We start from the raw sequence: 15,977 nt of genomic DNA on the forward strand, positions 1-15,977 counted from the left end.
TCAGCTCAGTATCAATAGTTGACACTACTAAAATAGCTGATGATTTCACACCCTTTGCATCTGCTCCGATCCAAATCAGTTGTGCAGTTGTGTCCACTGGGTGGCAATGTAATGCTGCTCAAGTTCTGCAGGTGGTGGTAGAGATAGAAAGTCTCCATTTACAAGCTAATCAAGTGTCGTCTTAGAGAACCTTCCCCACTGTTTAACCTCTTGAACATCACTAGATGGATTGGAAGAACACACTGGTGTGATGGAGCCCATTTTCTTTCTGATTCATGCCTGTAACCTAAGATGCAGATGTGGAACTGAAACTAATTTGAATCAGCACTGTTATAAAAAGAATCTGCTTTGTGGTGGGTTTTTTTTTTATATTTTCCTTTATAACAGGCAACGCTTCATTATAGTTTTTGTGGTTTATCATCACAAAAAGGTAACATGGTGTAATTCACTACCCTACTACTTATGCTAAGGTTGCCATTTATTTAAATTATAGTTATTTAAAGAAGGAATTATATAGCCTAACCTAAAATTAATCTGATCTTCACTAGCCATAATGATGCAGGAATCCTTTCTTAGTACATTTTAATTCAAGCAGCCAGATTTTGTCACTGAATAACAATGATTAATCATTAGTATACCACTGTGGGAGCATCCTTTATTAGGAGTCTAAAATAACATCAGTTCTAAACTTCTGGCTGAAATTATGTTGTTAGCTGACAAAAGAAGAAACAGATGTTAATTAGGAACAGGGCTCTTGTTAGTTCTATAAGCATACTTACCACCTGCAGGGGCAGAGAGAGACCAGGGAACCAGATGTGGTTAGCGGGGGAGGGATTTTGAAAAGGAGGAAAGAGGAATTGAAAAGAGAGAAAGATTATTAGTCACAGGAGGGATATTCACTCAGAGTGTTTTTTAGCAGGGAACTGAGTTGAGTTGAGTTGAGCGGCGGGGTCGAGGAAAGGCAAAAAGCACAGGACCTCAGATACTGATTGTGTTACGTGACCCAGACCAGTGCTCCAGTTTAAAACTGAGCACAAGAGACTATTCGAGGAGAGGCGAGACAGAAACAGGTCAGAAAGTAGGCTGGGGAGGAGAATGACACGGAGAGAAAGAGAGAGGGAGCGAGAGAGAGAGAAAGAGAGAGAGAGATAACAGTAGACAGCGAGACAAAGAAAAAGGAAAGAAATACTGTAGATTGAAAATAAGATGAAAAGATTTATGTTTTGTTTTCCAGCTATGCAGGAGGATTAGAGGAGTGGGACTCCAGCGGAACCCGTGTGATAAAGAGTACATACATGTCCGTGCAGATCAGTGTTGAGTAGCATCAGGGCGCAGGTTAATGTGTGAGCTCCATCTGCAATGGGACAATACAGAAAGCTGAGGTCAACTAAATGTCATATCACTCCTGTGCACACGTGCATGTGATGCAGCACATTCCCATTGTAAGTCCTACACTGTAAATGTACCCAAAGTCCTTGTTATCACTGGTAGCCTCAATGTTAAAATAACCTTAGCTGATGCTGTAAGCTGAATGTGCTCTGTATTTACATTATGACACTCATATTTTAAGATTTGTGCAAATAGCTCCAGCTGTCTCTAGCACAGCTGTGGTTATGTTTGGTCAGCAGGGATCAATATGAAAATCAGCAACAGCAATGTAAAATGAATTGAACACTCAAGTTAAAATACTTTATCGCATGTTATTTTGTATAATTCGGTTCCTCTTTACCATCTTTTTCAGCATCAGCATCATCATCATCATCGTCGTCATGGCTCTGACCTTCAGAGGTGGGCGTTTGTGGGTTGCAGTGGCAAAAGCGTCTTGAAAAATGCACAAGGACCCTTTCTCTCTCTTGAGTCTCCCCCATTAGTGGAAAGGCCTTTAAGAAGTTTCTGTCACACATAAATGACACTACAAGTTCAACAGGAGGTCAAATGTTTCCTTAAGACTCATCTCTGCAAAACATATGATTTAATCACTCTTGACAGTAAACAGAGTTGTGTGGGAATGCAGCTGACAGCTCTGATGGAAACATTATAAAACATTTTAATGGTGAAACATAGACAAGCTTGCTTTTTTAAACTTGGACAAGTGTTCATGCATGCTGTAGTTTGCTTCCATAAGGACTCATCTTTCTGTCTCTGTATGGTCTGATGTGGACAACTGGTTGCATTTTTACACTGCAGATACATGGATGTATTTTCAAACTATAGGTTACAATCAACAGACTTACTATAGCTCTCATTCTACTTTTAATATTCTACATTTTTAAATGACACAATGTTGAGCAGCTGAAACGATCTATGAATGAATCAACTAAAAATATTTTTTGGTTAATGAGTTTAGTACATTTTTCAAGCAAAAGCATCAAAAATCTATTGGTTCCAACTTCAACTACAGTGACTAAACAATTTAAGTTTTTTCCTGATTAGTAAGGCTTGCTTTTTTTATAGCGAACTAATGAGAAATTAAATTGACATACAGGAATATCGGAATTAATGCAGGACCATATGTATGTGAGATGTTACTTTTTAAAAAGCAAATCAGTCTGAAGTGCACTCATGAGGCCTCTTAGTTGAGGTCCCGGGGCTGAAGACAGCAGCTTGAGACAGCAGCATGACAGCTACACCGGCTAACTGTACTCAACATGACGGCTTCATTAGCACAAAGCTAATGTCTTGTGAAGAGGCAATGTGAGGAATATACACACACGTACACGCACACACAGACACATGTACCAACATCTATCATCGCACACTCATCACTTCCAAATGCTGACTTTGCATTACCTCAGGGCTCGATCCAGCGACAGGCCGGAGAAATCAAAGAAACTCAGGTACTCTGATGCCACCAACTGGCTGAATTCATTACTGCAGAGAGACAGAAAGACAGAGCATCAGCACAACAACGTGGCACTGAACAGGAATGGATGTGTTATATATATGTTGTCTTCATGCCACTATATTACCAAATACTCCACTAATAACATTATATTAATATTTGTATACTTTTAAGTGACCTTTTGACTGATTATGTGTGTTTTTCATCAGTGTGTACTTTGTGTCTTAATAGTGTGCGTGACTGCAGCCATGTAATCATGTTTCCCACTGTTTCTGGTGATTTATCAGTCTGCATGTGTTACTGTGTGTCTGTGCATGCTCACTTCTTGCCCAGGTGTCTGGCCACATCACAGCGCTTGAATCCCTCGAGGTGATAGAGGCGCTTAGCCAGCCTTTTGGCGGCCTCACAGTCGGCTCGGCAGCCATTGGCCAAAGTGTCGGTGCTGCCGCGCTCCAAACGCTCCAGACTGCCCAAATCGCACTCCTCTGAGTCAGACAGTGCGTCTGTGAGGTTTGCATCGCTGGGGAGGACAACATGCGCACAAAACCAGACACACACAGAGACACACAGGCAGGTTCTCAGGTTAATGAATGGAGCACATGTTCATCGCTGGACGCCTACTCACTTAGAACATAACAGCGGAAAAAAGCTACTGGGCATAAAACTCAATTACATAAACATATGTTCACATACACACAAACAAAAAAATCAAATGATGTTTAAATGACTTGCTATGACCCAGTTTCTCTGTCACTTAATGCCCTACTTTAATGGAGTGGCTCCGAAAGGCTGATTATAAAGCTGAGGCAGATTTCACCTGCTCCAATCTCTTCCAAAAAGCTCCACTAATCTCAGACGACTGACATCATTCAAATTCAAGTACTGTGATGTAAAAACTAATACCTCGGTTTTATTCTTCACCTCCTCTATTTCAGGCCTAAAAGTTTGAAAAGTTTCATTTTTAAAAAAGGTGTCTGAAGTAGTAGTAGTGAACCAGGCCTTAACAACTCCCATCGAATTGCTCTCAACTGGTGAACTGTCTATCTTCTGTTCATTGTTTATCACTGAACTGTCTACCCCAGCTGTGAATGGATGTAACTGTGTGACTGTGATGCAGGGCGTTTCTACTGAGTACTGAATGTACTCTAATATCCCAGCAGGAGTAGTTAAGGTTAAGAAAAAAATCAAATCAGTTGCCAAGCAGTTTAAGACACGAGAGCGAACACGCACAAGCTTCCATTGCTCTGTAACGACTTGCACAGTCATTACAGACATATGAATGGCAGATGTTCCTGAACCACACTCCCTTGTTTACAGCTATAATTTGACACGTTTGAGGCATTGTCTCAAAATGAAAAGTTGTTCAAATTCTACCACATTAAAAAGTGATGGTGATCATTATGAAACCGACTTCAAACCGAGCTCTTTTTTTTATTCACTGGATTTCAATTGACTGCCTTCTATTGTTATTTACAGACTCCTTTTTTAACACCAGGGGAAAGAATTTCAAACCACTTGCAATGTTATTGAGTAAGAATAATGTTTGCAGAAGCAATATAAAGCTTACACAACTGCATGAATCGCAGTTCAAACTAAGAAGAAAAGAATACGTGAAGATTAAACAAAGAGGAAAAAGGCGAGCACTGCTGACTACAGTGCAGTGCGCTACTAGAGGACACAGGGCAGGGCTGGGCCATATAACAAACACAAGTATCACCATATTTTTAGCCAAATACCTCAATATCGATATATTCGAGAGATGATTCTTGATGCTTTCACAGAATATTTACACTATGTGTGAATGTTTGGTCAATAGTAATCATTGGTAACGTGGAAATAATGACAAAGTGGGCAAAAGGTTAAAAAAAAAATAGAGCTAAGTGTCTTTCTCAACTGTTAAGTTGAGAAAATTACATCGTTTTACAGTAATGAAGCATGTATAAGCAGGAAAAGACAACACTGATCACGATATTACGATATCCAAAATCTAAGAAGATATCTAGTCTCATATCACAATATCGATATATGGATATATTGCCCAGCCCTAACATGGGGTTAGATAAACTGTCGAGTCAGGCCAAAGCCTCTCACTTCCTATAACATGTTCAAGTGTCATCAGGAGAATGGAAACAAAAATCAATGCGGTGTATTAATTAGAGCTCTACTTATTTATTTATGACTTAGTGAGGTAGTCTGATTAAGACATTGAGCTGCACTGTATACATGGCAAACTGCTGCACAGTTCATCAATGACAAGTTAATTAGCCTTTTTTATTAGACTTTAAATACTCAGTGCAGATGGGTTCTTTTAGATTGGATGTGTTACTTAAACTAGCGCTTCTTTAATACTTCATTGACATTTCTAATGAAAGAATATCCCCCACGTCTCTATACCACATTCATCCCATTCAAGCACTAGACATAAATCATCTAATGCGCACGCAAAACAGCACAACATTTAATAATGAGTAACACACATGAATCGCACATTGTTCTAGTATTTATTAGCGAATCAAACCAAGAGACCAACGCTGTCTCCGTGCCATTTCTCCACATAGAGTTCACATTCACCTCCGTCGGGCTAAATGGCATTTCCTCATTTCCTGCCAGTGTGTGCGCCTGTGTGGCACCGTCAGCATTCGCCAGATGATTCGGTTTTTTTGCATAATCTGATCAGCCAAATTGCATTACCCTCACAAATTCAATACATTACGTGCTGTTGTCATAAGGGATTTACTGGTTACTATGGATACAGCGGAAGCCAAGAGTGCTGTGCTAGAGGAAAGAGAAGAAGAAGAAGTAGAAGTAGAAGAAGAAGAAGTGGTAGAAGAGGCTGCCTATCACAGTTTGGCTGTGAGGCACAAACTGCCATCAAAGTACAGAAGATAAAAGTAGAGATAAATACACACACACACAACAAACAGCTTCTATAGCCAGAGGTCAATCCCCTGCCATCACATGCTGACTACAGTTGCTGACTACACACTACACCCCCTTCAGCTGACCCCTACAAATGACCCTGATTTCCCTGCTACAGGCAAGGTTACACTTCCCTGTCTGGACTGATTCATTAAGTCCTTTAAATTACCCCTAATCACGCCCCTGACCTTTGACCAATTTGCTCTGGGACACCATACAAGGAGCTACTACCCTCAACACCACAGCTCCCAGGGTCACAAGGACACATAAACCTATCCACCACAAGGAGGTGAGACAAGCAAACTCTACCATCCACCTAATCGTGGTGGAGAATCAGCACCCAGAATAAGATCGCAGATGCTATCGACTGAAAGCCGTTTGGTTCGCAGGGTGTCTGGGCTCGTCCTTTGGGACAGGGTGGGTAGCCTGTGTATCCGGGAGGAGTGAAACCAATGGAACGCTGTTGTTGTGTTCAGATGGAGCCAATTGACGTGGTTTGGGGATCTGATTAAGACGCTTCCTGTACAGCCCCCCTCTAGAGGTATTCTGAACACAGGGAGGACACCCCTGAGTAAACCCCACTTGCAGTACTACATATCCCGCCAAAAACCTTTGGGAACACCTTGAAGTCGCCCTCCAGACCCAGACAATTGCTTTAAAATTGAAAAATGGATGGATGGGTGTGTACGTATTATGTAAATGCCCGCATACACACACACACACACACACAAAGACACAAATGGACTCACAATAAAATGAGTGTGTGGTAAACCATCAATACAATATCTAGCTGTGTGTTAGCAGTGAAATTACTTTCGCTTGTCTGACCATATTAATTCACTCGACTCAGAGAGAGCTCATAAATCATTCACAGCTCATATCAGTCATGGGGCTAAAATGATGCTGGGCTGCCCTGATGCAACGCCGTCTGGCAATAACAGAGGCAACACACACACACACACACACACACACACACACACACACACACACACACACACACACAAACACACAATAAGGCAGAGAGAGAGAGACACACACACACAATATATAGTGTCACATATGTAGTGCAGGCCCTTTGTGCCAAGATATTTAGTGCTACTCTGAGCCAAGTGGCACACAGTAAACCTATTTGTCCATCTAAAAGGCACAAGTCTGTATCTCCAGGCCACACATAGTCACTATAACCACTACTCTAAGTGTGTGTGTGTGAGTGAGTGTGTGTGTCAGCAAGAGAGCAATAAAGCATGATGGTGCATGCCAGTGACTCACATGATAATCTTTTTGGTTCTGCACTGCCTGCACCCACCTAAAAGGCGTGTCTGCATGCAATGTGTGTGCGTGTGTGTGTTGGTTGGAGGTGTGTGTGTGTGTGTGTTTGACTGGGGTCAGGGGAGGTTTTAGTGGCATCCTCTCTGAGAGTAATCAACAATTATGGGATTATAGGATTCTGTATTCTTTTCTTTCATTTTCATGTACATTCATTGATGGTTAGCTGAGGTACTCCAATGGGAGAAACACACATACAACAACTCTTTGTGTGTGTATTTTTGTGCCAGCCAGGTCATCTGCTGGGGCGTGTAGATACAATCACTGCAACAAAATAAAACAACTCTGTTGCAATATTGGAATGTCTGTTTAAATGTAAAACATGCGACAAAAGCACCAAGAGCCAGCCATGAAAACTCACATCCATTCATTCCATTCAACTTTTCACGGTCAACAAACACTGAAAGGAACACATTACTACACATGTTGTTTGAGTACTGTTGACAGTGATGGGCCATCAGCTGAGGCCATGATGGGTATGGAGTTGGCTCATATTGATCTTTTAAAAATGCTGGTCACAGTTCAAAATACAAGTCAATCAGTTTAGAGAAGTTAGGCATCCATCAAGTACACTACACCTAAAAGTCCTCATGTAATATCTCATTATCTAAAGGAAGACCAATGAAAGATAACTAGAGTCATCTTTTTTATTTTAAGTAGAAATATTTCATTATCTCATTATATATTGATTGGCACACACTTTATTTCCCTATAGGAATACTTCAAGATTGAAACATACTTTTAAAGCAACCTCTGTGCATTTTTAAAGCCCTGGATTAATCGGTGTAGGATTATTATACGAGCACCACAGTGATTTTTCGTCCTACCTCACTATTTTCCATTTGCCACGCAGCATAATGTTAATGTTCCCACCCATTCGCACGTCAAAAAAACTTCCAAACCTCACAGGTCTGAGGGAAAAATTAAACAACTTACAGGAGCTGCAGCAAAAAGTCGAAGTGAACATCATATTCCTCTTTCCACATCGTCTCTCTGATCTTGGAAATCAGCGGTTGAAGGCGCGCTACGGTCCGACCGCCTCATCATCCACTAGTCGGTAAAAATCTTCATCGGCCCGGTTTGTCTATTTAACTCCAAAGCCCCAAAATCATATTCTCCATTTACCTCAGCGGAAGTGGGCTCGTATCTCCTAATGATAGGCTGCTAGGAGTCGATCAATTAGCCTGATGCGTTATTCCAACAGTGTCAACAGGCGGTGAATGTGTTTGGGCTTTTTTTTCTTTCCTTGAAGTTTCTTGGCCGTCTGTGCGCTCTACAGAGGAGAGGATGTTGGGGGGCGGAGCGAAGCGACTGGAGAGACTTTTTCCTGATGAATTGGCTGTTCCTAGTGGTGGCTTTACAATGGCTCTGTGTGTCCCCGGCCAACACTACTTCCTCTGCACTAAAGTGAAGGGCTCTGAGCCAGCAGATCGGTTCAATAACAGCGGGACGTCCTGTATTTTGGACTCTTATAAAGTTCACTAAGCAGGCTGCTTTCCAGAGTCTAGTCGATGCATGTGGTTATTTCTGTACATTCCTGCAGTGTATTGCTTCAATATGGCTCAACAAGCACAGATGCAAGGCAGATTGAAGCCACTTGATTTTATTTTTTGAAAGTGTTGAACCCTATTTTGCAAGAGTTTATCACTGATTTGGAAAAATAATCTATATTTTACTGTAAAATGAGGGTAATAAATAGGATATTGATCTATTATGTTATAGAGAAAGACATAAAGAAGCATATATGTACCTACAGTATTTCTTTTATTAAGGACTACTGCACTAGAGGTTATGATGTACTATTATGTATTATGTTATTATGTACTTCTATAGATAATGTACAGTATGACACACTGACACATCCCTGCATGTCAACCTCACTGTCTCAATTCCTCCTTCCTCTTTCTAATTTGAAAAAAAAAAGAACAATAGTAGAAGGCAGCCGACAGACAGGCAGCTGTAAGGTCAAAAGTACAACATTTGGGGGATGAGATGGAAGACGAGAATGCGATGAGACAAAACCCTGCAGGATGTTTGATTGGTATTTGTACAGACCAGCATGAAGAGAATCACTGCCACCTGGTTTAAGATGAAAACTACTCAGAAATTCAGTCAGCATTGGGACAAGAATACTTTTTTTTTTTTGGGCTGGGCAGCGGTCACATGTCAGTCTGACTCATGGATAACCTTTGTCATTTATACACTATGGGTTTTTCACAGACAGCAGTTTATATAAACCTGTTGGAGCACAGATGTGATCCTTTCATTGCAGTGAAAACAGGAGAAGAACTGATTTAGAGTTGTGAGCCAGTTAGCCAATGATGAGCAGGAGATAAACGCTCCTCAGTAACATATTCAGCATATTAGAGCCAGTCCTTCAAATGTCAAAGTAAAAGTGAAAAAGCCAAAGAGGAGGTTGTATAATTATGATTCATTTAGGTGTGTCCAAAACACTCATAACTTAACATGGAAAAAGGAAGGCTTGACAATTAATTACATCATCAGCCACATTTATATCAATACGTAATGGAAAGGTTAAAAGTTCTTAATAGTGATTATGTAATGAGCTACATCTGTAAATCCTGAAAATGTTTCTAACTTTAATAATAAATGATCTGAGCTTATTTTTTATTTAGTGTTTCCTCTTAATCCATTTAAAGTTGTTTTCAAGATCTCTTCAGAACTTGATCAGTCGTATAAACTACTGAAATACTCAAACTCAGTAACTGAAAGTCCCCTTCCACTCAAATATGTGTTTTTCTTCTTACATCAGTCGGATGTTTGAGCTTCACTGTGCAGAATGATGTATGTACAGTTTGACACTTGAAGGCTGTTTTCACTTTAATCTGCTGAGAGGGAAAAGTTTCTCTGTACTCACTGAAAGTCTGAGTTTAAGACATGAAGCTACAAGCGTGGTTTCTAACATCACAGCTAGTATTTTGTCAATGAGGGAGAAAGAGGAGATAACTACTGATTTTAACAAGGTATTGAGCTTTTTTTGTGGAAAAACAATATCAGACCCATTATTGCTTCAATATATCTTTAAATATATCTGGAGGGTTTCTACAAGTAATCCAACTAATTTAATGAATAACACAAGAATATGATCCATCCTAAGTTTTAACGACACTCAAACAATCATCCAGGCTTTTATGTCCTCATGATTAGATTGCTGTAATGGTCTTCTAACAGGTATAAGTCAGAAATCAATAAATGGACTCCAGAGTGAGCAGAATGCAGCAGCAGGATAACTGCCGAAAAGTAGGAAAAGAGAAGACATCAGTCCAGTTTTAATGACCTTACTTTGGCTGCCCATTGGTTTAATATTGATTTAAGATTTGACTCATTATATTTAAGGCTCTTCATGAATATATATCTAGACTGCGCAGCCTGAGATCTTCAGGCAGGAACCTGATGACTGTTTCCATCTCGCTCTCTACAACTAAAAGTGTAATCCTCAGGTCTGGAACTACCTGCCTGAGGATCTCCAAATTCCTACATCAGTATCTTCTTGAAGACATACCTTTATCGGAAGGCTTTTATATAATTTATCTTGTATCTTTTACTTTTGTTAGCCTTGTTCTGAAATATTATGATGCACTGTTTTATATTATTGATATTGCACTTGCATTGCTTTAGTGTAAATCTAGTTTGTTATTCCTCTTTTGGCCTGCCTGTCCTCAAACGTCACAATATTTTTTACTGTGATTAATGTGGTTGCTGTAATGCACTTGGTAATGTGCCTTTTTGCTAAGTGCTATACAAATGAACTATTATTACACTTAATTATAATTTGGGTAAATAGTCAAATCAAATTTAAATGTCAAAATGTTTTGGTTATATTGTATTGTAATTCTGTTACTGCATATCTGTAGTCAGTACCAACTGCTCATGATGTCCAAAATGTCTACAAAGATAAAATATGTTACACTATGACACATTTTAAATGGACAATAGCATCTGTTGTAGAGTCTGCAGACTTAATGTGGATTTAAAATTTGATTACATAATGTTAACGCAATTACTGTAGCTTGAAATGAAAGAAAGAAGATTCCAAAAGATTATATGTTAAAAGCATCCATATTTCCCACATGATCCTGAGATGTTAAACCCAAGACAAGAAACACATCAAAAGCAGTATTTCATAAGAAACACAAATATCTTACTAAACTCACTAACCCCAAAATAAATACTCAACAGGCCTTTTTCACAGCAGACATTTAGACTTGTCGTAGCAGAAGAGGCACATGTGTTACTAATAACATTAACAATGTTATATTCTGTTATACTCAGACAATGTGACAGTGAGCCAGCATGAACAATGTCAGGACCTCAAACTGAAGTCGCTAAATGGAATTCAGCCATCATGGTTATTAATGATTTTATGTATTATGTATTATTAAAGGCTATAACATTCAATCAGATAACAATAATCTCATTAAATGTGATCTCTTACTTCACAGCACTGGTAACAATATTGTAATATGGTCTCTCTCTCTCTCTCTCTCTCTCTCCCTCTCTCTCTCTCTCTCTCTCTCTCTCTCTCTCTCTCTCTCTCTCTCCTCTCTCTCTCTCTCTCTCTCTCACACACACACACACACACACAAACACAAGACACCTACTTAGTCTCACACAATGGACAATGGTGACCTCTTTCGGCTGGGTGAGACTAATTGTGGTCAGGTGTGGGATTGTGTTTGGTGAAACACTGACAACAAGAGGAGAGAGAGGATCTTCTGCCTTAAAAAAAAATCAGCTACAGATTCAAACAGGAGGGGGAAACAGAAAATGCCAAAAAACCAGTCACAAAATGTTTTGTAGAGTCTGGCTCGACTTCCACTCGGCGCTATAGGAAGTGTTGACAGACGCCTCAGAGGAGAGAGGCCCCGCGCTAAGAAGAACAACCTCCTTCCGCCAAAGCAGTGGTTGGTACAGTAGGATTGTGGGATGTGTCATAAAACATAGAGTCGAGCTATAAATAGACGGGGATAAATCTATCGGTGCTGAAATGATGCAGTTAGTGTGGTGAGAGGGTGAAAACGAGAATTTGTGTGTATGTGTGTGTGTGTCCATATCACTGGTTGACTGAAAGCCAGGAGAGGATAATCTGCAGGATGTTTCAGCTGCGCTATAGAACCACACTAAGGGTTTTATTCCCAATGTGACACCCTGATAGATGCATGTGTGTGTGTGTGTGTGTGTGTGTGTGTGTGTAGTAGAGAAACAGAGAGATAGATCCATAGAAAGACAGCTACGAGGATCTCCCATATCTGTGTCACCGAGCGAGCATTAAGATGTACGAGCATTGTGCACATTTTTGTTTATGCATGCATGCTGCCGGCCCGTGTCCCTTTTATGTGTGTGCGCGTGTGTGCGGGTTTCTGCGTTTGACAGTGTATATGAAAGAGATTAGTTCACGAGGCAGAGCTGCTTCTCTGATATGGAAACAAACTGCGCCCGGCTTTTATCTGCTGTGCTTGGGCTTAGATCTGGTAGGCTCGCGAGCTAGGGGGTAGGAACACATACTCGCAGCATGTTTCCCTGCACATTTACACACACACACACACACACACAGGAGTACACGCATGCATGCAAATGTGCAGACATAGATACTGCACGCACACATGAAACTACACACACATACTTCCAATGCCATGATATTTTTATATTAGTTTGTGCTTTGATGTGTTTCTGTGCATAATGGTTTATAGTGGTGTATCCATGACCACGTGTCTCTTTTCTCTTAATGTGTGTGTGTGTGTGTGTGTGTGTGCGTGAGTATGCTAAACAACAAGTCACGTTATCACATAAGCATTCAACTGGTTGTCTCCATCATGTAGATGCAGTAAGCTGTTAGACACACATAGAGAGTGTGTTTTCATGCTGCTTTTAGCAGCCTCTATGGATTAAGGTTAAGCTTTAACCTCAGCGATGCTTCCCAGAGGGCAGAAAAGGTCACAACTCATGTAAATTAACACACTGACTGACTAACCAACATGTGACAGTGTGATTGACAGTCTAATCTAAACCACAGGCTGCCAACTGACTGACAAATAAACTCTGCGACGTCCCGACTGAAATGCCTGAGAACTAACAAGCCACTTTGCTAACACACTGGTGCTGCAGCATCACTGACTGCTTCTTTCAAAGGAACCCTTCACTTCTTATTTCCACGTGTCGGACGGCCTGTCTGCAGCCTCTGCAGTACTTGCCAGTGTTTAGTGTATCCCTGTAGCCAGCTGTCTGCTTTACTTCCTTCATGTACTGATGTCAGAATAACCAGTAGTAGCAGGAAGAGGATCTACAAGGGGAGTTTGGCTGAGGTAAGATTAGGTTTCTTCTCTCCTCCTGGGGCGTTATCAAAGCTGTCAGTTATGAGAGCTGAAGGCTGGATTTTGGACAGTGTAAGCACTAAATACTGTAAAAAAAATTTAAAAGCAGTGATGAAAGTTATGAAAGACATCTGAATTGATTAGAAAATGATGAATCAATGAGTCAAAGGTGTTTCTTTTCATTAATTAATTCCATACACTGTTTATACAGTAAAATAAATGTAATATCTGTAATAAATAAGATCATAGTGATATTAAGAATATTCCTTTTGCATACAGGAACAGCATTTTTGACATGTGTACTGTACAACTGATTTATGACTCACTTACATTACATTTCTGCAGTATTTTTAGACATGCATGGTGAACCAGCTGCTTCATACTGCTTTCCGATGTTATGCTGAAAAGACACGCCGCTCTCCGCCTCTTCACCGCATGTTTACTGCGTGCAACCAACAGTTACAAGCACAGTCTTACAGGTAAACAAGCGTGGTCCAAACATCTGTATATCCAGTAAAGGTAATAGCCATCCAAAGTGAATAAATGATTGCACAGCGGTAAAAATTGAGACAAATAGAAGGACAAACAGTATTTTGTAATTGTGACAAAAAGGAAAACTCATTGACTGTGTGACCCATAAAATAAATCAACATCTGCCAAGTTGACTGACTGACTGCCACGTTTATCCACTGCTTTGCAGCTGCTCCGTCCTGCAGTGAAAAAGACTAGTTGTCCACGACGCCCAGGGTGCCAAAATGCGTAACCGTGCCAATTCTGTGGTTACCCACTGAGAAGAATGGAGGGAGGGTAGAGGAGGAGGAGAGGAATGAAAGATAAGAAGCAGTAGCAGCAAGGCAGCCCTGTAGGGGAAGTGGAAGAGGAGGTGATGCAAAGAAGAAATGAGGAGCACGACGGGGGCTGGCAGGAGATAGAGGGAGATACGATGGATAAAATGGAGGGGTGAATAAAGAGATAGGAGACGCAGCAAACAAAAAGATGGAGTGAAGGTGAGAAATAGAGCTGAAATGGAGGGAAAAAAATGAATGCGATAATGTCTGTTTATAGCAGACATTTGGATGAGTAGGTAGATGGTATTTAGTTTCTTTAATAGTAGTTTTGGGCAAAAGTCAGAAAAAAGACTAGCACACTGTACTGATAGTTTATACATTTAACGAGACGCTTCCATCTCACAAAGACCTTTGTCAGGTATAGTTTAATAATATTATTAACAGTATTTTAAACCATTCTTCTACAAGCTACTTCAAAATCAATTGAGCTGAAAAGCACTACTTTTAAAATGATGCTCCCTCAAGAGAACGTTACAGTAAAACAAACTTTGGCTGCACTGTAACGGTGATTTATTACAGTGATGGCTTTTTTAGCTCCATGGACGTGCCACAGAATTGCTAATGCTCGCAACATCTCTTAATATTTCAAAAGCTTAAGTTAAATGGACATCAAGGACTTCTAGATGATAAATAAGATACTCTGAGTGTCTTTATAACGTAAACTATCCCTTTAAAAACCCACCAGCAGATGTATCCACTCTAGATTTAAGTGCTCAAATGTCTGGCAAGCTGGCTAGCATAGGAGAGCAATAATCACTCACTTACACAGACACCCACACACACACACACACACACACACACAAACACGCACACACACACACACACACACACACACTCTCACACACTTTAAGACCCTGCTGGGTAGAGGAAAGCTGAAGACGATGATGTCATGACATAAACAATAGCTCATTCAGCTTGGCGCTGGTGGTCAGGAAGCGAGTCCGTGCTTGAAGGACAACATCTGTAGATGGGGAGAGAGAGCGAGAGAGAGAGCAAGAGAGAGAGAGAGAGCGGGAGAGGGGAGGAGAACTACAGCCGACATCCAAAATCCTCGGTTCATCCTATAACTTATACTGAGCTGTGGAAGAGCACCGGTAGAGTCAGACGAACAAATCCCACCAGTTAGCTTAGCAGATCATGTCGGAGGTCCGTGTGCATCTTATTTGGCGTTGCTGTAGGTTTGTATTGTCACTGTAGAAATTGAGGAGAAGGGTGTGTGTGTGTGGGGGGGGGGGGGGGGGGGGGGGGGGTTGGAGAACAAGCCACAAGGATTGTATACTGGCAAACCAAACATGCCTATAGCCATAGTTCAGGTTACATGGCTTTTCCCATATGGTTCCTGTTACCACCCCCACCCCCTTTCAGTGGCTCTCATCTGTCTTCCTCAACCCTCTTTTGTGCTATTGAGGTAATTAAGAGTAAGAAAATAGTGTCAGCTGGTGCCGCCCACAGTCCCCTTCACAGAGTGGATGAGTTGGTGATAATAATGTAAAATCTCAGCTGGATTTTTTTGAGCTGCAGTGCTGCTGCTGAGTTCACCCAAGTGATCCAAGCACCTTATACCACTGTGTTAATCTCTCACATGAAACCACGACTCAAGTCCTATAAATTCTGTATACTATCATATATTAATCCAGTCAGGAGCTCCAGGTCTGTTTCACACGCTGTGCTGTCTGGATTTAGCATGCTCTGTCAGTACTAACAGGGAAA

The 15,977-nt window shown here is 40.8% G+C and overlaps 1 protein-coding gene across 1 annotated transcript in view; it reads right to left on the minus strand.

The window, feature by feature from the left end:
• Nucleotides 1-15,977, minus strand: part of psd2 (pleckstrin and Sec7 domain containing 2) — a 35,245-nt gene that overhangs the window by 6,357 nt on the left and 12,911 nt on the right. Inside the window, exons 4-7 of the mRNA XM_053324361.1 lie at nt 3,165-3,362; nt 2,791-2,871; nt 1,730-1,893; nt 1,296-1,354 (exon numbers count right to left, since the gene is read on the minus strand). Of these exons, the coding sequence (XP_053180336.1) occupies nt 1,296-1,354; nt 1,730-1,893; nt 2,791-2,871; nt 3,165-3,362 (502 nt within the window). The remainder of the gene's footprint in view (nt 1-1,295; nt 1,355-1,729; nt 1,894-2,790; nt 2,872-3,164; nt 3,363-15,977) is intronic.

This window comes from Scomber japonicus, chromosome 8, assembly GCF_027409825.1.
Source record: "Scomber japonicus isolate fScoJap1 chromosome 8, fScoJap1.pri, whole genome shotgun sequence".
NCBI lineage: Eukaryota > Metazoa > Chordata > Actinopteri > Scombriformes > Scombridae > Scomber > Scomber japonicus.